General features: G+C 35.4%; 1 protein-coding gene across 1 annotated transcript in view; it reads right to left on the reverse strand.

The window, feature by feature from the left end:
• Window positions 1-353: 353 nt before the first annotated feature.
• The window catches only part of LOC145690605 (uncharacterized), a 36,941-nt gene continuing 11,773 nt past the window's right edge, over window positions 354-25,521 (reverse strand). Inside the window, exons 2-3 of the mRNA XM_081765662.1 lie at window positions 17,986-18,398; window positions 354-1,963 (exon numbers count right to left, since the gene is read on the reverse strand). Coding sequence (XP_081621788.1) covers window positions 826-1,963; window positions 17,986-18,266 — 1,419 coding nt within the window. The 5' untranslated portion in view covers window positions 18,267-18,398 and the 3' untranslated portion in view covers window positions 354-825. The remainder of the gene's footprint in view (window positions 1,964-17,985; window positions 18,399-25,521) is intronic.

Below are 25,521 nucleotides of genomic sequence, written 5' to 3' on the forward strand. Positions count from 1 at the left end.
ATTCTAACAAAATGAATCTGCTTTTAAAAGTAGACGAATAGTCACCAAACTGTACTGTCAAATGTTAGAAATTTGACTCTTTGTTGCCCATTGCAGTCAGATTTAAATGCTACGCTGTAAGCACATCATAGCAGATTTACAAGGCAAATCTCTTAGCTATGATCTCCCCTACAGGACAACGTGAATCCACGAGACATCTCTGCAGAGGAAAATGTACTACTTTTGTTTATATTGACGGACTACACGACGCAAGTTCTGGTCGTCATACGATTTAAACGTTAAATATTTTACGTGACCACAGTTTGTCATATGATTCCAATGGGTTAAACGACAAATTTAAATAAAACAAAACATACATAACATAATAATTGATTTCTTAAAAGAAAATAATTTAATTACAATAGAATTTCATTCTTCAACCATGTACTTACTCATAATTTGAAATGTTTTTCTTCCTAAAAATGAGAACATTTTGAATATCTACAAATAAATAACACATCTGTCATAACACATGTAAACATACAGATCTCTATAAAATTCCAATTATTGTGAGTTCATATTAAGCCAACATATATCAATAATCTGATTTTTATGATCAGAGTGCCTTTATACGGGAAAAATATTAATTGACGTATGCAAATGAATATTTATGCAATGGACCCATGTTTACTCAGTTCTTGTACATGTGGTATCCCTAACCCCAATTCTCAATCTATCCCTCCACCCTAGTTCTTTAATCCCCAGTGTCCATAGACCTTTTCTCGAATCAAGGAAAAAAAAAAGATACCCATTAGAACAGTTTTGTGTCTCTCTGTACAAGTAATATTATGATGATGATTGAGTCTTTCCTTTAAGAGCACCTTTAGAAGGTATACATCTATGTTTCTCCAACGTCCTTTTTTCAACAAATCGCTCCCCGCACAATTCACACAGGAAATGTTTTGGACGCCCTCCGACTGCATGTAATTTTAAATGATCTACATATTTATCCTTCCTATAGAACGTTCTACCACACTTTTCGCACGCAAACGGGCGCTCACCAGTATGAATAGGGACATGTCTCAATAAGTCCTTTTGCCACATGAACGCATGTCCACAATATTGACACAAGAACTCTTTCTTTGGTCTTGCATGGATATTTAAATGTCTCTGAAGGTGAGACGCTTTGAGGAAACATTTTTCGCACTGATTACAGCGAAACGATTTCGGAGTTTCGTGCAGTTTCATGTGTCGAGTCAGTTTATCTTTACGACAAAACCCAGCGTCGCATTCTAAGCAAGCATATGGATGGTTCTCGCTGTTGTGATTTGTGATGCGGTGTTTCTCTAGTTCCGACTCTGTTATAAATGTCGTCTCACAGTCACTACACGTAAGATGAGAAACATTCACGTGATTTTTCATATGTTTTTTATACATATCCAAGCCTATAAATGGCACATCACATATTTCACATTTAAAGGCATCGTTATTATGTTCTTTCATATGCTCTTGTAATGCTTTGCGGCATTTCATGTCCTTCTGGCATATATTACATTCATAACGTTTATCTATCGAATGAAGTTTCATATGTCGCACAAGATTCTTCCGCCATCTAAAAGCCATTCCACAAACTGAACACGGGAAGGGTCGTTCTTGAGTATGTACACGTCCATGAGCTATGACATCCTTTTCCCATCGAAACTTTCTACCACATTCCTTACAGGCAAACTTTTTGTAATCTACCGTCTGAGGCAAACACACATAACCAGCTATCAGTTTCTCCGATTCAGCTTTTATTTGACGTTTCCTGTTGATCTGGGACTTGAGATGCACTTTTGTATGCTCAATTAACTTCTCTAAACATGGAAAGTATGTATGACACTCCTCACATAAAAACCGTAATTGTAACGACGGTTCTTCCCTTTCATTATTGTCCTTACTTTCATCATGTTTAAAATTTGTGTCAACAGAGTTTCTTGAAGACCTACAAAACAAAGAATAATGTAAATAGCCTATTTAACGTTTCATATATAAGATTAGTAAATTACTATGTAATAAACAAATATGACAAAAATTGGAATTACATAACAAAAAGGAAATTGAAAGTTTCTGTTGAGATTCCATTATCAAACAAAACAGTTTTTTTTTCTTAAACAGTTACAATTTTCGCAATATAGCAAACCTAGTTCTTTAATGCATCCTAATCGTGAACTATGTTTAACAAGACAATGACACTAACACGTTAATAAAACACTGAAAAGTCTCTCATGAAAAGGAAAGTACAGATTAAGACATGTGAACATAAGAAATAAAGAATCAAATAACGCAACCTCTAGGCAGAAAATAAAACATACTGCATCATTCGAAATGATCATTCTGGTGTTGTTCTCATTCTATACTTTTCTATACAGAAGTTAAAACTTAACATTTTATATACGCATTATCCGCAGTGTTCCTCGTTGGAACTTAAAATAAATGATCTTACGTCATCAAAAACTACAGACATTAATATATATATATACAATAAGTTACCATATTGGTGAATGGATACAGAGGAATATTAAAGAATTCTACTTTGCCCTATTAAATTGTGAAAAAAAATCTGCTGTTCCTGGAATTCATGCAACTTAACTTACTTCTTAAGACATTCTGAAATGCAAAGATGACCGAATAAAACTCTGAACTTCGCAGACATTCTTTGTTCCTTGACATATCTTTTCCTGAAGTAAAGTGAGTTCCACTAATGCAAAGGATTTTTTTTTTTTTTCACGTCAACAGAAGTAAAAGCAACATACAATTGGTATTCATATATTAATGTATAACACTTGCGAATTGGTGAACAACTTAATCCCTGGATAAATTATATATTTTCAGACTTCAAGTTACCAGATATTAAAAAGAAAAATAACATTTTTCCGTTACCTTCCAAGATGCTTGCCATTTGATCAAGACATTAACAAAACGGTTTTGTCAGATTTATTAATTTATTTATAACAGGTTTCAGATACATTTTACACTGAAACATTTTAACATTTTGGTAACATAACAACTGAATAACAATTGGAGCTCAAGATGGTATAGCACAACAGCAACATTACAAAAATAGCTTATTTATAGAAGATCTGAAATTATACTCATTTGAAAAAACGTCTACAGTTTCTGGTAACTGATTATAAGTACTGACAATTCGGTTTGGAAGAGACCTATGGACAATATTTACCCTCCCCGCTCGAGTGTAAAAGGGATCATAAGACCGTGTTGTTCTAGCGGGTACGCAAAAATTGATCTGACTTAATAACTGTTCACATGATATACGGATATTTAAAATTTTATACAGAAATATTAGGTCAGAAATTTTGTTTCTCAACTAGAGGTGGTTTGATATTGAGGGATTTTAGAACGTCATTTTTTGGAAGTGTTCAGAGGTGAGATACTCGGTAGGATACAATGGCTAAAAAGAAATTAATTACAGGTCATGAATTCCCATGTGTCACTACAACTCTGGAGCTCATAGTTTTCTTTTTACAGGGTCTGTTCACAAAGTATTGAGACTACATTCATGAAAAATAAACTATTGGATATACGTAGAATCGTTTAAAATTCCTGAAAGTAAGATCCTTTTGAGTCAATGCACCGCTGCCATTGCTTATGCCACGTTTGGTACGCCCTCTAAAAGTCTGCAACCGGAATCTCCAGCAGACACTGTGTCTAAGACACTCTTTTTATGGTCCCATAATTATATTCTTTCAGCTTCGTTTCATTCGAAGGAAGAGAAAAATGGTGGGTGGGGTCAGATCTGGACTTTAGGGAGACTGAGACAGAGTTGTCACGTTGTGTCCTCGGTTGAAATTCATCACTAGGTACCACATTGTTAAAAAAAATATATATATATATATATATATATAAATAAAAAAAAGCTCAAAGTTCCACACATTCCAACAGTTTGTGAGAAACCAACATTCATCTTTCATTTTATTGTCCGGGAAAAAAAATCTGTCAGAAAAAAAACAACTTTGAAACCAGTTTGGAACACACTTTCCTCATCTGCAAATCACCTGCCATTTGGACTTGACGACAGCACAAAACAACTGCTCACTCTAGGTTCGATCTACATTTTGCGAAGGCTCACAGGCAGCTGAACCTAATCGTGTCGTATACCTGATATCCCTCACCAACATCTCTGCTAATGAACATTCCTCCTCCTTCCTATTCGATATACAGATCCCAATATACAGGGCTTTCATAAAGTCTGGACGGATTTAATTCGCTTATACTTTATGGAAACCCTGTATATATATATATATATATATATATATATATAAATAATAAATATACTCCACGGTTCTGGATAATCACAATATTTTAAAACACATTTTTCTGACCAGAACAAAATGAATTATTTAATAATTATACGACTTTTGTTACAGTTTCAAGGACCTAACGTCCTCTTCATCAGACATTGAGAAAAGAGAAAAAGTGTCATCTGTCTTTTCTCAATGTCTGATGAAGAGGACGTTAGGTCCTTGAAACTGTAACAAAAATCGTATAATTATTAAATAATTCATTTTGTTCTGGTCAGAAAAATGTGTTTTAATATATATATATATACAGACGAAAATTTTGGACAGACTCTGTATATTCATAATATTTTCTTTTTCATGTTTTTAAATAATGCAATAGGTAACGAAATGCTCTTCAAAACTTTTATTGACTTGATTTTTTATTATTATTTTCTTACAGGTTTCCATTACACTATATGCATGAAACACTGGGAAAGGAAAATTATTTGATATCAAATAGTTATCTTTAACCTTAGTGTGCTACTGAATCTATATTTGATAGTGTGATGATTAAAATGAATATCTCCATTAGTACCTGATATTCACATGTTCAGAAACAATCAAAATTAGGAAAATAGTTATTAAAATGAAATGAAATCTTTCAGTTCAACGTTCCACAATTATGTTCTTTAGGTTAAGGATGATGATTAAAGCAAGTGAATGATGATACAAGAATTGGTGGAAGGAGAACGTGGAAGGAAGCAAGAGTACCCGAGGAAACCCACGGACACGATGTTGTCTTGACTGGGGACCGAACCACGAAAATAGTTATTAAAATGCTGACTTCACTTTACGAAACAATGTATTTTCCGCAGTTTCATTTCTATTGCACGTCGAATAGCTTTTTTTTTTTTTTTTTTTTTTTTTTAAACATAATTCTTAAATCTAATGATACTTCTGTACCACAGAAGGAAATGTTGAAGTAATGAACAAACTAGGAAAGTATGTATATTAGTGTGTTACCATGCTGCAATACTTGCTCTTGATGTCTCAAACGAATAATCCTACAAGAACGTCTCTTCTATAGGAACTCTGAGACGAAGCCATCATTCAATTACAATTCATTTAATGTATTAAACGCTTTCTACACAAGACTCAATCAAAAATTAAACGATGTATTGTCAATGGGCAATGAAAATAAAGAATACAAGTTACAGATTTGTGATATGAAATGTCGAATTACTGAATGTAAATAAGGATTTAGAACACACACACAAATCAGATTAACTCGAATGAAAGGGAACGAATTTAGCGATGAGCTATAAATGTATACGGTAGCTATCTCGAATTAAATATGGAACAAAAGCCAACAGGAAACGAAGTTTATATATTTAACACAAAGTCACTTTTACATTTCAAATATGAAGCTGTTCTTTTCGAATGTACTCCAACGTCTTTTTTCTTTTACACGAACGTTATTTTACTTTCTGTTCAATATTATCAACTCGACTTCTCTTGCTGTTTATACGGAACTCTTACCCTACCTTGCAGTTCTGTGATAAATAAAATTTTAGATCTGATTTAAACTACTTGCTAAGCAAAACAATACGTTTATGGTAATAAATATTAACGTGTAACAGTTTCACCAACTGTCCACTTTGGCTTCATCAGTGATAGTGTCTTATGAAAGCAAAGTGGATGATTGGTGACACTGTTACACGTTAATATATATATTAGAATAAACGTATTGTTTTCTTCAGCGAGTAGTTTAAATCAGATTTAAGTCTGTTAAAAGCAAAGCTTGTACAATGAAAAAAAAAATAATAACTAATTTTAAAAATCTTATTACAGAAGAAAAAATGAAAGTGGTGGAATACGAATGTTGGAGGAAAACGAGAGAACTCAATCACGATGTTGTCTATTGTAAACTTATATAACCTGGGATTGAACCAAAGATCCCTCGCATCATAGGTGAGCGCTCTAGCACCAAGTCACCACTGCAGTTCCGATTAGGTTTGTGAAGAGAAGTATGTCATCAGCGAACCGAAGATATGTCAAATATTCTCTATTTACATTCTGCATTTACATTTATTCCTTTCTTTCCTCAATTTAAAGACTGAAACGCACGTTCAAGTATGTTTGTAAATGCGGAAAAACAGAAAAAAAAATCAAACTAACTTTTGTCAGGGAAATTCAAGGAAAATAGTTTACAAAAATCTGTTGGAACCCCGTAGATTTTCCATAAACCAGAAATAGAAGGGCAACTATTTATTCTATTATAGAGTATCAGAGTATGGCAAGAAGGGCATTATTGACTTTCTAATCAATTAAAACTGAAGAGAAAATAGTATTTGGAAATAAGAGTCGATTAACAAGGCTTGGTCTCAGCATTTTCCAGAAACACAAATTCGGAGTTATTCAAGTGTATTTTCCTGCAACAAACCATCTAGAAGAGATGGAGAAATTAAGATTATTTAATGACAAAATAGTTATATAAAAATTATCATGTGGGACCTTAATGCCATGATCGAACGTGAGCCAAATTAAGAAATCATTAGGAAATTTCGGATATGAGGAAGGAGATGAACGTGAAAATATTTTAGTAAAAGTTACTGAAGTCAAGATGTACAGTCAGTAACAAAAGTTCTCTCCTTTGATGAAATTAGTTTCGTAAAAACTTTAGAACGGAAGAGTAATTTGAGTACAGTTTTTAGTAAATTAAAAAGAATGTAATTTTCGGTACATTCCAGGCATACCACTGTTATCTCCCCCACCCCGAAAAAATACCAAATGGAAAGAATTTTTGTCGCTGACTGTATATTACGATTTCCTTTTGCAAGAAAAAAGTACCACAGAAAATTAAAATTGAAGAAGAAGCGAAAGATACTAAAGGTTGCCAGATCTTACATTTTCCCGTAATTGTGCGTTTTTAGACAAGTTGTACGTTATAAGTTTTTATCGTCGCTGTAAAACTATTTTCTTCTGTATTTAATAAATAAATCAATAAAAGAGGATAGTCCTGTACACTATTACAATGTTTTTGTAAGTTAATGCAATACTATTTTTTAAAAATTTTTTAATTAGAAGAACGAATTTCTGTGACATGTTAATAAAGCAACCCTACGATGTAACTTAGTGTTCGAAAAGAAAGTGCAATAGGTTGCATTTATATCTCCTACCCAACTAGGTTTAAGAATAATTTGGTTTTAGCATCTTAGCTTTCACCTGACAACGCCGTATCGATCATATCGCAGTTTTGATCGATTGTGGCATACTTATGTCAGGAACATATGTTATTGTAAACTATTAAAGCATAATTCCAAGTGGTAATGAATTTCGGTAAGTCCTGCAAAGATTTTTAAAACTTACAAGAAAGGATTTGGGACTGTTAAGAGATGCAAAGTCTTCAGTAGAAAAGACAACGAAGGTTTGGCGCGTTTAGTGCGCAAGGGAATAAAGTCCACTTTCGATAATTTTGGACATATTCCATCTTTACAACCTCTATCGGAAGCACCTTTCAGAGCATAAAAGATGTATGCCTAGATATTGTAAATAACTCCTATGATGTGAAAAACAGTGGTAACTTTTCCACCTTCTTAAGTATACCGTACGAACTTTGTCTCCTTTTCTAACAGTTGTGGTAATTGGACTTGATTCCATTGTGCTCTGAACGCCCCATTTAGGTGTAATATATTTGGTCGTTGGATTTGAGTTCTTTTAGCACCGAGGCAACACAGCTTAACGTGACATCTGAACTATATAAACTCCCATTGGAACTGTAGTCTACTTTTTAGTGTTTTGCGTGTTGCAGTCATTTTTAATAAAACAGGCACGGTTTCCAATTAAAATTATTCTACATTAATATGTGAAACTACATATGTATTTAGGGCAGCGGTGGCTCAGTGGTAGTGCGTTCACCACTGGTACGTGGGGTTCCCTGTTAGATCCCCACTCAAACCGAGTGAACTTTGTGGTGGACAAACACCGTGTACGTGGATTTTCTCGGGGTTCTCCCGTTTCCTCCCACTTTTCATTTCACCATTTTATTTATTTCTTACATCGTCACCATCTACTTTAACCTTTTCGTTTTTTTATATATGTAGGCCTATTTATCGTATGTAAATTCTGAATATTACATTTCTTTCTCCCCCTCCGTAAAAATAATAAAATCTTTTTTTCCTTCAGAAAAATCATGCAATCCTACCACGTTATGTCAAATGGTAGATAATAATATAAGATTACATCTTGGACAACTTTAATACAAGGAAGTGGCCATCTAATAGTAAAATATGAACCGTATGTGAAGATCAAACTGGAAAGAATACCTGTAGAGAGTAGGAATTATTACAATGAAGGAAGATGAGAAAAGAATTTCATAAACATACTATTTGATGAAAAAAAAATCAACGTCTAAAACAGAATTTATATAACTTGGCTGTGTACTAAATATGGACATCTATTAAAGGATATAATAAAATGCAATATCAACTTCGTAAGAAAAACAATTGAAGGCAACAGAGGGCTTAAGACAAAGTAGTTAGCGAAACCAAATCGTAACATTGAATTATGAGGGTGGCACAACCGCTACAAACCGTGAAGAACAGTTTCCATCGATGCCTAAACTAAAGAGAGGGTATTAACTTGCTATAAAATGTGTCAGCCTAGGAAACATGCGTGTGATCATATATATATACAGTGAATCTTGTCTTTAGCGGAATCGAGCGGGACTCCAAAATTTCCGTTAAATAGAGGTAATCTTTCCTTTAAAAAAAATTGCTGATAACGGACATACTGAGAAAATATATTGCTGTAGGTACCTTGTTTAATTATAGTACTTCTTTCTTCTACAGATTAATACTCAAAATTTTAAAATGGACACACAATATGCTATGCACACGTTTTTTATTTTTATTTTTTTATTTATTTATTTTTTTTTTTCATTAGTCAAGCAGGGATTTCTGTATACATTGCTGCTTGGCTGTTCCGATTTTCTGCACACACTTCAGCCTGAGATATTACACTAAGTAAATCAGAGTAATTTTTCCGTAAGGTAAATTGTTCAGCAAGATTTAACAAAAACACGAAGAATTTATCGCAGACAGTGTAACGTACATGTCTGTCTCTCCACAGGATGTCTAAAAATTTTTTAAATGCTGTAGTCCGGAACTCAGACTTTTCCGTTAAAGGTTTATTTTGCTCTCCGTTGTCCACATAACACAGTTTCCGCTTAATGAAGCGACTTTTACACGTTTCTTGCTCCGAAATTCAAGGGACCGTATATTATATATATATATATATATATATATATATATATATATAATCAGTCTACGCGATGCGGAATTATATGTGAACATATGCACAGAATTAAGACCATCTGCTGTTGAGGACTTACACGGTCCAACAACAAAGACTGTCATTAGATTCTGATAAAATTTATATGGAATCTGCAAGAAAGTATATTCTCTGAAACTACAAGAGGATAATCAAAATAAGTACATTTGAATTGAAGTTATGCATGAAAATGCACAACACGAAGTCGGTTAATTACGATATTATTATTATCAACCCTTGAGAGTTGCACGGTCTAGCTCCCATGACTATCGTCAGATCGTAATGAAATTAATATGAAACCACCGTGCGAACTTTTTCAAACAAAAAGTAACTCAGCAAGACTGGTGCACCTACGTCGAAATTATGAGTGCTTATACAAACAATAGTAGTATAAACGCTGTCAGCCGTTGTGGAGTTTCATGTCCAGCTCCAGAGACTATTGTTAGATCCTAATTAAATTTATGTAGAACCATCGGATAAAAATACTTTCGAAAATAAATAAATAATAATAATAAATTTAATTTAATTTAACAAAAATTAAAATCGGTGCATCTCTATCGAAGAATTATGCTTAAATATACGCATAACGTATATATAAACGAGTCAAATTGACGGTTAAAACGATGTATATATTTCACCTCAGAAGGTCAGAAACGCCAGACTTTGTCTACATTAAAGAATTCAAGATGCTGCACCTAAACTGATTTCAGAATTAAGAACCTAACCATAAATCAAGGCACAAAATATCTTGATATAACTTAACGGATATATAACCTATTATTCTACATGGTTGTATTGATTGATCTCTAAATCTCAAATAACCCTGTTACTTCAAAGTTGCCTTCATTATCGAGTACTACTACTTTGTTTCCCTTACATTAAATAATTTTTCAATAATTTCTCTAATTTTCCCTGACATTCCCTGAATTTAAAGGTGTGTGGAACCTTGAAATAGTATATACAGTATATACATGGTGGCCCATTTTAATTTTTCCACGGAAATATCACGAAAATGGTTGAACATAAATGAACTGAACAAAAACTCAAAATAGGAAATACCATGGGACAAATGGAATGTTGATGTCGCGGTGCCTCCTAGGGCCGCTCTTCAAGGGGGTCCGGGGCCCAACTTTAAAATTTTAAATGGAAACATGGGGCGAACGACATCTCGTTCGATAGATCTTTAAAAACTCAAAAAAAAAAAAAAAAAAAAAAAAAAAAAAAAGTGACAAAAGATTTTTCATATAGGTCACCGTATTCAAAATGGCCGCCAAGATATGTTACCTGTATCAGATAAACGTCCAGTACCACTAATATGAAAACGGTTGAACATAAATGAACCAAACAAAAACTCAAATAGGAAAGCCATGGGGCAAATCGAATGATGTTGTTGTGGTGTCCCCCATGGCCGCCTTTTATGGAGGCCCAAGCCCAACTTCGAAATTTTAAACGAAAATATGGATCAAGTGATACCTTGTTCAATAGATCTTCATACACTAAACAGCGTTGTGGCAAAAGATTGTTCATATGGGTCACCATTTTTAAAATGACCGCCGAGACATGGTGCCTGTACCAGATAAAACGTCCAGTGCCAGTGATATGAAAACGGATGAACAGAATAAAACTCCTATAGGAAATCACAGAGGGTATTTATCATTTCACGGCTCGAAAATGTTGCAACAGAGAAGATGATGATTAGAGTAAAAGTGCCATAATGCAAAGGAGGAAATCTAATTCCTAGAAAATCATCGTTCCAACGTCGTCTGTAACTGGGTGAAGCGGAACGAAAAGGAATGGTGAAACTGCAAATCAGAACCTTAGCGTTTGCACATTGTATCTACACAACGACATTTTGTGTGCGTGTGTTACATACATACATACATACATACATACATACATTACATACACACAGACACACACTATATATATATATATGTATATAATTTGCGATTCAAATTATCGTAAAACATATATTATTTTACTTCACTATAAAAGTTAAATGAAGAAATCCAATCTTTGTTACATATTTTTGGAGAGGGTGCTAGCACGCGTACCCTCCAAGCCCCAAAACAGTTTTTGTGCCCTCTTTTAAAACCTGCATTCGATATATAAAAAATATATGTACATGTCTTGACTGAAAGGTTTTTGTTTTATAAAACTTTGGGCATTTTGTATTGGCATTGAAAAAACATAGAAAAATTTTGCCCAAAGGATGACTAAGGACAAAGAGATAATGAAACTTTATTTGAACTCATGCACCATAAATATCGTTCGCAAACTGATGCATTATTTTTTATGTAAGAGTATTTTAAAATGAGAATGAACAATATTTTTTAAACTTATGAGATGCAACATCATTAATAAACCATTACAAATGTGTTACTATTGATAAAGTATACGCACCACCTCTGTCAACAATTTTCGATGAAGCATTCAACTCATAATTGAAGACCTGAAGTAAATTTCGATCTGAGTGCCATTTTCTGAAGTTTCGAGTTATAACCGAAATGATGGTCTATAGGCCAAGTCAGTTTAAGTATATTCGGATGTAAGTGGCAAACCTATGCGTAGTAGTCCAGATCACTGACAAAAGAATGCATGAGATGTATGCGCACCGTACAAATTCTAGAGGAAAAACATCATTATCTCAGAACTGTTTAAATGGCACTTAGATTTTAATTTACTTCAGGTTTTATTCATAAGCACTTCCGAAACATCTCTGCGAATTAAGATGCATTACATGAACATCTCTGCGAATTAAGATGCATTACATGAACATATCTGCGAATTAAGATGCATTACAATGAAAACATATAATGCTTATGAGTGATCTACTTGTGTCCAAATTATTTCATTTCTGTGATAAGTTATGTGTCCAAATTATTTCATTTCTGTGATAAGTTATGTGTCCAAATTATTTCATTTCTGTGATAAGTTATCTTCACTTAATGCACAAGACCGATTAAGTTAAAACTCGACGAAATCCAAAAGGAAAAAGGTTGGAATCATGTATGCGTCTAAAATGAATTTACCATTACATTATGATGATCCACCAATACGATACTGCACTACACAACCGAGAAACGAAAGATAATGAGCACAGTTGCAGAACGTAATTTTGTTACACATTGTTAGTGAAAAACACGGAAGTTTCTAAGTTTGAAGCTGCTAAATAGAATACAAACACGAAACTACAACTGAAATAGTCTTACAATTTTCGTTTATAAAATCTCTTAGCAAATCAAAACTCTTTGATTTTCCCTGTATTCTCAGATTCACTGACACTTCTAGAATTTCCAAATTTGTTGCCATCCTGAACTCAGACTCCTTTGGGGATATTCTCCTCAAACCGTACTGACAGAATTAAATGATGTACTGCATGGGAATGGTACAGTACTTTCCAGGAAACAATTCGTGACCTACTTGTGTCCATGTCAAGAAGCATTAGAGCTGTCCTGCAGGCTAACAGTGATTCCACGTTGTATTATCTTCAGGTTTTTTTTTTTTTTTTTTTTTTTTTTTTTTTAAAGGTTGGCTTCATTTTAAAATTTCCAACTTCAGAATGTTTTGTTTCTATCCATAGTGTAGATCACACAGTTTTAACAAATTATGTTTAGCAATCAACTGTTATCTGTATGCGGTTATCAGGCTAACTTATCCACTAAACTGCTGTTAGGGATTTCTATTTGAATCATGTTTAGAACTGTCACTAATAGAAACAGTTTACAACCAAATGCTTAGGTGTATTTGCGTGGTTGTTTCTGGGATTAAAGTAGGGTTATGGCACTATATATCGAACACTTAAGGACACTCCTATAAATATTTAATCATTATTTTCTATCGGCGAGGAACAGGGCCCTGTTTGAGCGATAAAAATGTAACCGTGTTATTTATTGGTTGAAACCAGCACATTATGACAATTAGAATTAACAATTTTGAAACTTGAAGAACGTTTAAATAACAAAGTTGTATTACTTCTTGTATTGAACGGATTGTGTTATATATCGATCAATGAGGTTTTAATTATCGAACAGGATGTTTTATATATTGAACAGCGGGGTTTAAATATCGTACATAATATTTTATTTTTAAACAAGTTCCCTTTAAGAGTAATATGGATATAGTTCCATTGTAAACACATAGCAATAGTTCCAAAATATAAACTAAGATAGCAGACGCAAAGAGAAATACATATTAAAATGTTTTATGGTAGAAAATATTTGTTTCATATCGTCACTCTTCAGCAAGAGAGGAGCATCTTACGTTAATCTTTTTTTGTTGCATTTCATCTTCTTCAGTTCTTCCCGATATTCCTTAGAAGGTATTGCATACATTTTCTTCAGCCTAAATTGATGGGGTTTCTCCGTAGCTTCAGGAAGTTTGAGAAACTCTTTGAAAAAATCATCACTACTACTTCAGGAAGGCGAGCATGATAATTCTGAAGTAATCTCATCTTGATGCAACAATTTTGACTTGTGAATTTTTACTCGTTTTCGAAATGACGGCACCTAGAAGACCCTTCTTGGGTGAAGGTGCGTACACATTTAAGCGTTCATTATTCCATGTGAATTCACGATTATCACTTTCTTACTGTTCGTTTTCTTCTTCTGAACTTGAATCATTTGTTGTTTAGTTTTGATCAGCCAAATTTAGTTTCATGTGTCTCACTATACAGGGTTTTAACACTTTTCCAATAAGCATCCAAATCTGAGTCACGATCACTCTGTTCCTCTTCATCTCGTCTGAGTTTGTCATGGAACATATTAAGAACACGACGATGCCTGAATTCTTCCAGATCATCAAGAACGAACTTCAGTTTCTGATGAGGAGTAGGGAACAGTTGTTGAGAAGATGGAGGGATACTCTAGTCACTCTCTTGCTGTGGTTTTCCCACTGGGGTCTTCAGAATATCGGCAACACACTTGCTATAGTCCACAGCAGCAGGACTTAATGGATAAAGACCACACTTACGAAATGCATTTTCATAATTCTGGTATGACGTCATCATCCCAAACTGTCTTCAATTGGGGTGCAAAATTTACTTTCGTTACCGATGCTCGGAGAATTTTGTTTTTCTCATCCTAAAGAGCATTCTTCAATGCTCGTTTCAAGGGTGAAAATACGCCTGTGTCTGCTGGTTGCAGAAGATGAGTGGCATTGGAGAAAAGATAATACACCAGTATTGGATGATTGTGACAATATCCACTGACCTGAAGTGATGGATGATTCCTCTGCCCATCAAGAAAGAGAATAACAGGAAGTGTGATTTTCTTAGTCTCTAGCAACGGACTAAACCATTGGAGGAAAGTAAAAAATAATGTAGTCTTCATTCAGCCAGTTTCTGTTTTCTCGTAGATCCATGGCTCAGGTACGTTATTCTTCATAGTTTCCTTAAGTCGTATGTTGCTGTAGATGATCATGGTTTGAGCGCAACGCCCGTCAGCACAGAAATTACCTTGTACTGTTATTCCTTTTCTTTTTAGATGGTGCTGTAATTTGGAGCTTTCTTCTCTCATACTAAGGTACTTTCCTGAAACCATGTGAAATAGAAAGTTTGTTTCGTCTGCGTTGAGTCCTTCCTGGGTCTTCCATAATTGCACTTCATCTCTCAGATTCAAGATAGCTCGAAACTGCAGCAAACCAGCCGCGTATTCTCTCTTCCAAAACCGCAGCCCTGCCCTTGCTAACAGTTTCAGCCTTCTGAGACAGGCAAGGATGTCGTTCCATAAAACACCTGAAGCAAATTTTCCCTGGTCTTCCATGCTTGAACGATGTGCTTCTTCCTAAAGACTGTACAATTTCCTGAACAGTGTCCAGTAAATTATTTTTCTTAAATGGAAATCCTCTCTTTGCCATGTTCATTACCCACTCAGAAATTCCCTCTTCTTCTTGTGGACTCAGGAACGGTTTCCGGCCAAGAGCAATCTTAGTCTTCTGACGCCTAGATAATTTATCATTTAAAGTTGTTATAGGAACCTGGAAGGTTCTCGATGCTTGCCTTTGGGACATCATACCGGACCTCACCTGCTGAACAGCTTGTCAAGGCAAATAACGAATACTGGAGTGGTTTCATTTTATGACAGGTTTGATTCTGATTTTGGGGACACTTTCCTTGTTGGGTTTCTTAATTTTGCCCATTGTCAAATTCTGAGCAGTAGTTAAGGATACTCAACAAAAAATGTAAACAATTACTTATGATTAACTTCAGACGTGTTTACTAGTCTATACATTGAGGAGAAAGCTCGGGTCAAAAGTCTGAAATAATGTGATCAGCACGACGTAAGACCTCGATTAGATAGGGTCTCTATGACGAAACATTACTAAAAATGGTAAATCTAAATATTATTTATAACGGTTTGAACCCAAGAACTATAAGATACAAGGTGGATGGCTTACAGTTCAGTGTAAAACTCGGTATTCAGTGCAAAAGAAATCAACAACTTTGTTAAATTAATATTTAAATCACCAATAGCCCTTCCAATTACAATAATGTTCGATACAAAAGAACATTTTTTCTTAAAGGAATCTCTTTTATCGAACAGCATTTCGATAGTACGAAATGGGTCTCGAATATCGAACACTATTTTCTTTTCCCTTCAAATAAGATGATAGCTGAAAAGTAACATTATAACAAATAAATATACATATATTGATATTAACACATCATATTATTAAAAGGATACCTTATAATGATACCATCACACATGGGAAAAAGGATAATTACTGTGGTGTAAAAAATATAGCGATTTTTCCAATCTCCCACCAAAACCACAGACTAGGAAACTTTCCCGCGTTCGCTAATATCGAAACGTATAAGCCTATGGATTTTTATAAGGCGAAGTTTGAAAGGGTGTGTTCACAAAATTCAGATAGTACGCAACGTTTTCGGTATTCTTATTTCTTAACGAAATGATCAAGGTGCTCGATATTTAGGGGGCGTTCGATATTTACTGCCATTACCCTACGTTCTCAGCAACGGAATTATACGAGACTGATCTACAGCTTAATATGCAAGTCGAGTCGTAAGTACTCTCAATGAAAATCCAACCAGACTCTTCCGCGATAGCGTTAACCATTTTGCAATCAAGTAACACCGAAAATTCTTCCGAAATCAAACTACTTGTGCACCAATAACTGGAAGATGAGCAATACGTATCTAATATGGAAATGCGTGTATATGATGGCAGAATTTGGTGTTATATGAGAAAAAATTAAATTGTAATCAATATACTGAAAAAAATTAGATTACACCTACTGAATTCAACTTCTGGGTTCTTCAAGCACACCAGGAATATGGAAGTATAAGCACCGATCTTAGGAGTGAAAGTCCTGTGACTGTTCATGGAGTGGACTGGAAGCCGGGATGAAATACAATTAATTCCAGTCACTCTCACAATTTTTCACTCTTTTAAGTTTAAGTGAATTTACAACTATAGAAAATGTGATTAAGGAAAATCGATTCCTAGATATTAGATAGCAATAGGCAGATATATACACATGCTTAGTTACAGATAATTATTTTAAAAATTGTAATGGCATCGCAAACTAAATACAGTAAAGCCCGATTATCCGTGTGGATTTTCCACGAGTGCCATGAAAAAGTTTTTTAACCCTGCTCAAGTCGGCTCAATTACTTTTCATTAAGTAGTCACTGAAAAACTGATACTCCGCATGCAAATAAGTACTGTTATGTTCTAAACACAATAAACTGCATTGTAAAAATCAATATTTCCAACAATATTGCACGTTTCGAAGTGCAACTCTACTCTAATAAGCAGAAGTCGATTGTTGTAAGGTATGAAAACGGGAATTGGGAACAGTAATTTACGTAATACTAAATTACATTCATTGTTCACTGCGGAGTGAGAGTCCGCAAGCAACCACTGGAGAGTTAATTACGAACATATATTACAAAGAAAAAGAAAAAAATCCACGCCAAAAACCGGAAATATACAATAGTCCCTACAGTGCGAAGATCAAAGATTACTGGCAGGTTTACTTACAGTTTTGTTTTTTGTTTACTGTTCTTTATTTTAGTGATTTAGACGTAGAGTAAAGGTGCGGTAGTTTAAAAATTTTACTATGTTTTTTGTATAACAAAACGTAGTTTTTAGGCTGAATTTTTTTTTCGTGTCTGCGCCTCATTTTTATTTATTTATTTTTTTTTCGGTTATTCGCTATTTTCGCTATCTGCAGTGCCCTTGCCACGCAATTCCGCGGATAATCGTTGCTTTACTGTATAATTAAATCTTTAAAGCCTTAAAAGCTCACTAGCACTGTACCTTTGATTGCACTCTTTAAGGAACAAGAAACGAAAGATGGACGTAAGAAAGGCGGAGAGAGGTATATTTCTGTATGTTTAAGATACACATTACCAGTGAAATGAAATACTTACACTGTATCGTAATTATCTGCAGTACTTAAATTGGACACTTCGTGAGAATCATCGCTACCTAAGGTTTCCGTCTTCACATCACATTCTTCATTCAGGATACATTCGACTTCGACATTACTGCTTAGAAAATCACCCATTTCATCATCAGAGTCACTACTGGATGATATGTCTTCACTCGTATCGTTAGGCTCTCTATGCACATCAGTATCAATGCCCTCCATTGTTTCATCAGTTTCTGTTGTGCTAACGTCTTCATTTGGTTGTTCCGCTGATAGATCCATTGCATCAATTTCTATTGTACAGCATCCTATCACTCGTTAGTCTCAGATCTCCCTGCTTTACGGGAGCTTCACCACTTTGCACTCTTTAATTATGAGACGTGAAACTCATTCACATTGCTTCGTAGAAACCTCCTGCAACATCAAAACAAACAGTTTTACTTCATTGATAAATCTCATGAGGATTAAATACTGGTAACGTTCTGCATTCTTAACCCTCCATCGGTCGAGAGGTGAGCGCAGCACTCACTTTTGTAGTTCTGGAGCTGCCATCGGTCGTTGTAATGTTTTACTGACGTGTGTGCCATCTAGCTATTAGTTGTAATGTTACCAACGGAATTTAGTTGGTAGAAACTTTGGCGCCAAGAATCAGTGTGAAATGTACTATGCTTTGTACTGAAGTGTCACACGAGTGAGCACTGCACTCATACCTCGACCGATAGTGTCAGTGAAATTTCATTAGATACTTTATATGAAATGGAGTTCAGTTAGTTTCAACTTCTATATTGAAAAGTATGTATGGCCTGAATTGTGTGTATTGAAGCCTTACGTAACATATCAGTAGAATGGATCCCTCAGAAATACAAATTAATCAATGGTTGTTACAAGAAACTAATGATGAGTGATGTATCCAAAGATTTGGCTAATTCAGATGCCGAACAGCCATGTAACAGTGATCATAACAGTGGAAGTGAACTATCTGCAGATGACGGTAATGAAAATAAAAAACTCGTAGTTTCTAGTTCCTCATGTACAGTATGTAGGAAGAAACCAGATGACCATTTGGAATACTCGGCCACCACGACAACAAACGCGTAAGGGGCGCTGAAATATAGTCATCCATCCACCAAGAGTAAAGAGAACTATTACAAGAAACGCAGTGATGGTTCTGGATGCATGGAAACTTTTTTCCCTGATGTTGTGATTGAAGAAATAACAAAGCATACAAGTGACTATCTACACCCGCCGCAAAAACTCTTCGGACCTCATGTGAAAGCTGTCGTTGTAGGAGATCTTTCACTTTGTATTCTTGTATCTAGTGTTGCTTTGTTTCGAACATAGATTGTATCTGCATGAATGTATCTAACAACAGTGTATTACTGCTAATAAGCGAGTTCACTTCATTTTGTATTGTTGGTTAACATATGAAGAGTAACTTTCTGCTATAGTGTGTGTTATAAATTGATTTGTTTTTGTATGGTGCACTAAGTGTTTGATAATTTAGTACTGTATTTGTGTTGAGCATTGGTGGTGTACCAGGAAAGTACTGTAGCAGTTCGGAAAAAACAAGCATCATTGCATGGCGAAGTGAAAACGTCCCCATAAAGACGAAATGCAAACATAAAATCAACCATACTGAAAATTCTGACATCCGCCAAAGGAATGCCTCCGACTGTTGTTCCAAAGAACAAGTTCAGTAATGGGAGACCAAGAAAAACGACTAAATCTACAGACACTCTCCTAATGAGAGAAATAAAGAAGAACCCTCGACTGACAGCGTCCGAAACGAAATGCACCTGAGTCTGTTGGAAAACGTTAATGTTTGTATAATTCAGCACCGTTTGCAAAAACACGTGGATTTCCCATGTCGTACTGCTGCTAAGAAGCCTCTACTCACCGACTGCATGAAGAAACAACGCCTTGTTTTCGCAAAGAAATATGCACACTGGACACCAGAACGGTGGAGGGAAGTCATGTTTGCCTATGAAACACATTCCAATTGTTCCGAATGGGAGCTGTTAAGGTTCGACGTCCATCATCTTCAGGTCGATACGACCCAAAGTATACCATTAGGTACTCCCAGTCTGTAATGGTTTGGGGGTGTTTTTCAAGCGAAAAGGAGAGAGCAGGTTTATATTTCTTACCACAAAATGTGACGCACGCAGATCGATATATCAACGTTCTTCAGGACCATTTAGTGGATATGCTCCATATCCAAGACTGTGATTTTTTCATGCATGATAACGCTCCTTGTCACAAAGCTAAAAAGTAGTGAATTTTCATGAGAAGCAATATCAAGATGTTAGAATGGCCTGGGAATAGCCCCGATTTAATTCCAATCGAAAATTGTTTGCATCATATAAAGATATTCTTCGGACAGAAGCTGCTTCAGAACCTACAGACCCTCCAAACAGAATTGAAGAAAATGTTACGTATTGACATGGACCTAAACTATTTCCGAAATCTTAATGATTCTATGCTAAAGCGCATTGAAATGGTTCCCAAAAGTAAAGGAAACATAAATCCGTACTAATGTACGCATTTTCTGTTGTATGTGATATATTAATAATAGCTTTTCACATAAATTTTATTGCATTTAATGTGCTTTTGCTATGAGGCCCGAAGAGTTTTTGCGGCGGGTGTATGTACAATGCAAGCTAAATACAGAAAGAAGAGTGATGTTGTAGACACAAATCTTGAAGAAATAAGAGCTCTGATATGTCTTCTATATTTGTCGGGAAGTGCAAAAATTATCACATCATAGAGTAGAGGATTTGTGGAGCACTGATGGGACTGCATCTGAGTAAAAAAGGCAGAGAGTAACTTATCAAGCGCAAAATGTGTAGTTATCTTCAGGTGAGCGCCGCACCTCGACCGATGACGTAACCGAAGTAGGCTCGACTGATGAAAGGTTAGAGCGATCCTCCCTCTCACTAATCTCAACTCCGAACTATAGGAATAACTTTCTAACAAAACACACAGAATATTCTATAAAAATCTGAGTGTGTTTAATTCAGGAAAATATGTTATATAAAACTGGGGAGAACATGCTCTCTTTAAGTGCAAGCAATTGAGACGATTGAAAATTCTCAGAAAAAATCAGATCGTATTCGATAAAATTTATTTTTACTAAAGTCATCAGTGAATTTTTATTAAACCTTAGGGGGTGGGAGGAATAAAAAAGAAATGAACCTAAGAGTCCATAGAATTGATGGGAAATATGTCATTTGTGTTCGATGCAGTAAGTGAGTTCTGATATTTGATTGACTTCAAACTGCAAGAGTGGGAAGTATGTTAACACTTCAACAAACATATACATCATATTGTGTTAAAATCGAATAACATTTATGAAAGGTATCCTTTTTTTTTTTTTTTTTTTTTTTTTTTTTTTTTTTTTTTTTTTTTTTTTTTAAACCATCGAAGAAGGTACTTTTTCGTTCTTGATTGATTTTAAATCCAAGAAAGAAAGAAAGATTGTGAAACCTCGAAAAGTACACAATATATTCCAAGAAAATCTAATATTTTTACAAAAGACCCTGAGGATGATATTTTTAAATCTCAATGGGCAGGGGGATCAATCTATATCATATTAGAAGCTAAATTCACCATTTATTTTTGATTAATTTTAATACCAAGCACAAGGAATTGCGGGAAAGAATCCACGGAAATATACAAAATAGTCTGTTACTTTATAAAATGGAATGATGCTACTTTCTTAAAGGGTATTTGGCTAGTGTTGGTACATAAAATAATAATCTTAAACTATCTGGAATTGTACTATAAATCAGACTAATGTGTTCACTCCTATGTATAACCATAACTCTTTATTCTACCTTTTAATCGTATTCTTGTTATTAAATCTTTTCATGAATCTCTTTTGAATCTAACTAATTTATATACTTATATAATCTTTTTACTCTATGTCCTTACGACATATATCTTCATTACATCTTGTTTCTTGCTGATCTTGTTTATCTTAACAACCTTTGACTATTTTAACATTAACCTTAGCCACATCGGCATGTGGAAACTTTTGTGACATTTCCTGCCAACATAGTCTATCAAAACCGAATGAATTTCATGTAAGTTATCATGGAACTGTAAATATTAAAGGAGGGGGGGGGGGGATATTAGCACTACTCTATTCTTTCCAGATTTCAGCACCATGCAGAGTGAATGACTGTAAATAAATGATAAACGAACTGTGCAGCATATTATGCCAAAATCGAACATTTTTAACGAAAATTATCGTGGAAATATTTCTGAAAATTACAGGGAGGGGGTTGGCTAATTCAGTTTCATTCTTGACAGATTTTAACCCTAAGCTGAGGAGATATATTAGAATATAAAGAATTCCGTGGTTCACATTGGAATGTGAGAGAGTAGAAGTTGTAAATACAAATAATGCTTATTGAAGATAAGTGACGGTAACATAAGAAAAAAAGAAAGAAAAAAAAAAAACATAGAAGACTCGAAATGCGGACATAGAATTCAACTTTGCAAATACATCGATAACCACGCCTTCAGAGTGAACTGGTCCTGGTCTAATGGTTAATGCAGCCTACTACAAATCTGGAGGACCATAGTTCGAACCCACTCAACGTATTCGTTGACATTTCATTTTATTTTTACAATTCTTTATTTACGTATTTTTACGAAGTTTTAGTATTTTGGTCTAAACTAATGCCCAAATGCGACTGTTGTTCGCGATATAATTCTGACGATGAAAACAGAAATGTTGTTAGAGGATAAAAGTAAAGGGTACTACACAATTATTGCCGAGAAGTACGTGTAGTTACTTATATATCTTGTTTACCATATTGTCCAAAACATTCATTCTGACAAGCAAAGTCACAATAGGGCCGTGCGTCACAACGCCAGAGCATTTCGCTGAGACCGACTAACTATTTGCAAATGTTTAGATGGACACCAGAGTGATGGGAGTTAAATGGGCGAAATCCTAGCTCAGATCAGGAAGATCTACGGTAACAACTGCGGCTCAGGATAGAGCGCTGACAGAAGACGTCAGGAAAAATCCATTACACCACAGACCCGTCTTGGGAAACAAGGCTCTGGAGTACGGCTGTTTCGACAAACCATACGGCAAAGTTTAAAGACAACTTGCCTGAGGAATTGTCTTCCTGCCATCAAGATCTTTCTCTCTCTTTAGATTACAAGGGACAAAGTATGTGCCTTAACATTCAGTGCAGAAAGGGCATTCAGAATGGACCGCGGCACACTTCTGGGGCTACATGACAACCACTGGTCCAGAAGAAATGATTCCAGTGCCGGAGAAAATGACAAGCCAAGTTTGTGTTGATGTCCTAGAGAATGTCTTGTTACCATCCCTAGTTCCATGTTAGACATTTGGAGAATGTCTTGTTCCAAATATTTCAGTTCTGGAGTAGTTTGTGTTTATGCAAGATAACAGTGCTGTGCATACGTCCAGGCTTACCTAGGCATGGCTACAAGAACACTCAAAACTCATCTGAATGGTCAGGGCACGATCTCCTGATCTCAACTCCACGGAATATCTATGGTGTTTTATTGTCTACGAATGGAAGAGGACAGTCTAGCAGTACTATTGCAATAAGCCCAGTCAATTTTCTGCACTTGCTGAGAATATGCAGGAGCGATTGTGTACCGAATTGCAGCACGCAGTGATTACACCAAATTTTATTAGATATGTTTCGTTGTCTGCATTTCTACTAACATTATCATTTGTAGGGACATGGTAGTCTTTATGTGAAATGAAATCTTTAAGTTTTACGTCCCACAGTTATGCCGGTTAGGCTAAAGGAGACGGTGATGATAAGAAATGAATGAAATGGTGGAATGAAGAAAGGAGGAGGAAACGGGACAACGAGAAAATCCACGAGCACGGTGTTTGTCCACCACAAAGTTCACACGGCGCGAACTGAGATCGAACCAGGGACCCTAAGCACCGGAGGTGAACGCTTTACCACTGAGCCCACTACGTCTTTATGTGAATTTGGTGCTGGTTCAGTATCATGACTCTGGGTTTTCCCTTTCTTCCAACTTCATCATTCCACCACTTTTATCGACTCCACTATCATGCATGAAATTTATGACTCATTTGTAAAAACTGTTTCTGATGCCATTTTTCCTCCTGAATTCAAATACGTAATCCTTTTTTCCCTAATACATCAAGTTTTTCCACAATTCGGAAAAGAACATATTGACTGATGAATAATAATAAAAAAAAGGGTTTGGTGCATACGAAACACATTTCGCAACAGCGCAAAATGTGGCAATGTCGAGACGTCAGGTATAAACAATGTAGCAGACAGTTATAAGTCGAGTGTGGAAGTGTTGTCTGTTCTGCAGCGGTTTAGGTTTTTGCTTTGCAGTTGTTGGAAAAGAACACGTTGTTATCATGGCGAATCGAGGTTGCGTAAATCACTCAGATACATTTTGTTATATTTTTTGGCAGGTTTGTTCTTGAAATATAGCGGTAGAAAATAAGTAAGTTTGTGAAGATAGGATACTTTGGTATCGATATCGGTGACCAAGACAAGAGTTCCGCGCCACACACTGTCGGTCCAGCGTTGAGGGATTATAACGTGGATGAAAAGTGTTAAGAAATCTATGCCGTTCGCCACACCTATGGCTTGGAAACATCAGAGGGACCATACCACTGACTGCTAATTTTGTCTTGTGAAAGTTAAAGACCAGTACAAAAATTAAAAAGAACATTGAGTATCCAACCTTCCGCCAGCAATTACACCTGTTCCACATGACGGAACATTTACACATTCCTGTTCCACTTGACACATGTGGCAGTAGCTCTGACATGGTAGAGGAAGGTCAAACACCATTCGATGTTTATGTACCGGTAGGGACCACAGTCATCTGTTTACATAGAGTGAATTCAACAACCTAGTCAGGAACCTTAATTTAACGAAAGGAAAGTCAGTTTCTTGGCTCTACTCTGAAATCAAAGAACTTACTCGCGCCAGGAACAAATTTTGCATGGTACAGACATCGTGAACAGGATCTCTTGCCCGTTTTTAGAGAATCAGACTGTGTGATGCACTATTCAAACGTAAATGATTTAATACATCACCTTGGAATAGAGTACAATGCTGCTGATTGGGGATTGTTTACAGATTACAATAAAACGAGTTCAAAAGGAGATCTTCTTTACAATAGAAACACATTTTTATCTATCCCTGAGGCACGTTCGATAGTAATGAAGAAAAACTATGCGAGTATACAGTGTTTGTTGGAGATTGTGAAGTATGGTGAACGTAAATGGCTTTCGTGTGGTGATTTCAAGGTTATTGATCTATTGCTTGGGCTACACATTGGATACACAAAAATGGTTTGGTTCCTACGTGAATGGGACAGCAGGACAAAATCCTTTCACTGGGAGCAACAGCTGTGGTCAACCAGAACTACATTCGTCCCTAGTGAGAAAAATGTTCTCTATGTAACGTTAGTCGAGCCTTCTAGTGTCTTACTTTCATCTTTATACATAAAGTTGGGGGTTATGAAACAATTCGTGAAGATTTTG

This window comes from Thermobia domestica, chromosome 7, assembly GCF_964235325.1.
Source record: "Thermobia domestica chromosome 7, izTheDome1.hap1.1, whole genome shotgun sequence".
NCBI lineage: Eukaryota > Metazoa > Arthropoda > Insecta > Zygentoma > Lepismatidae > Thermobia > Thermobia domestica.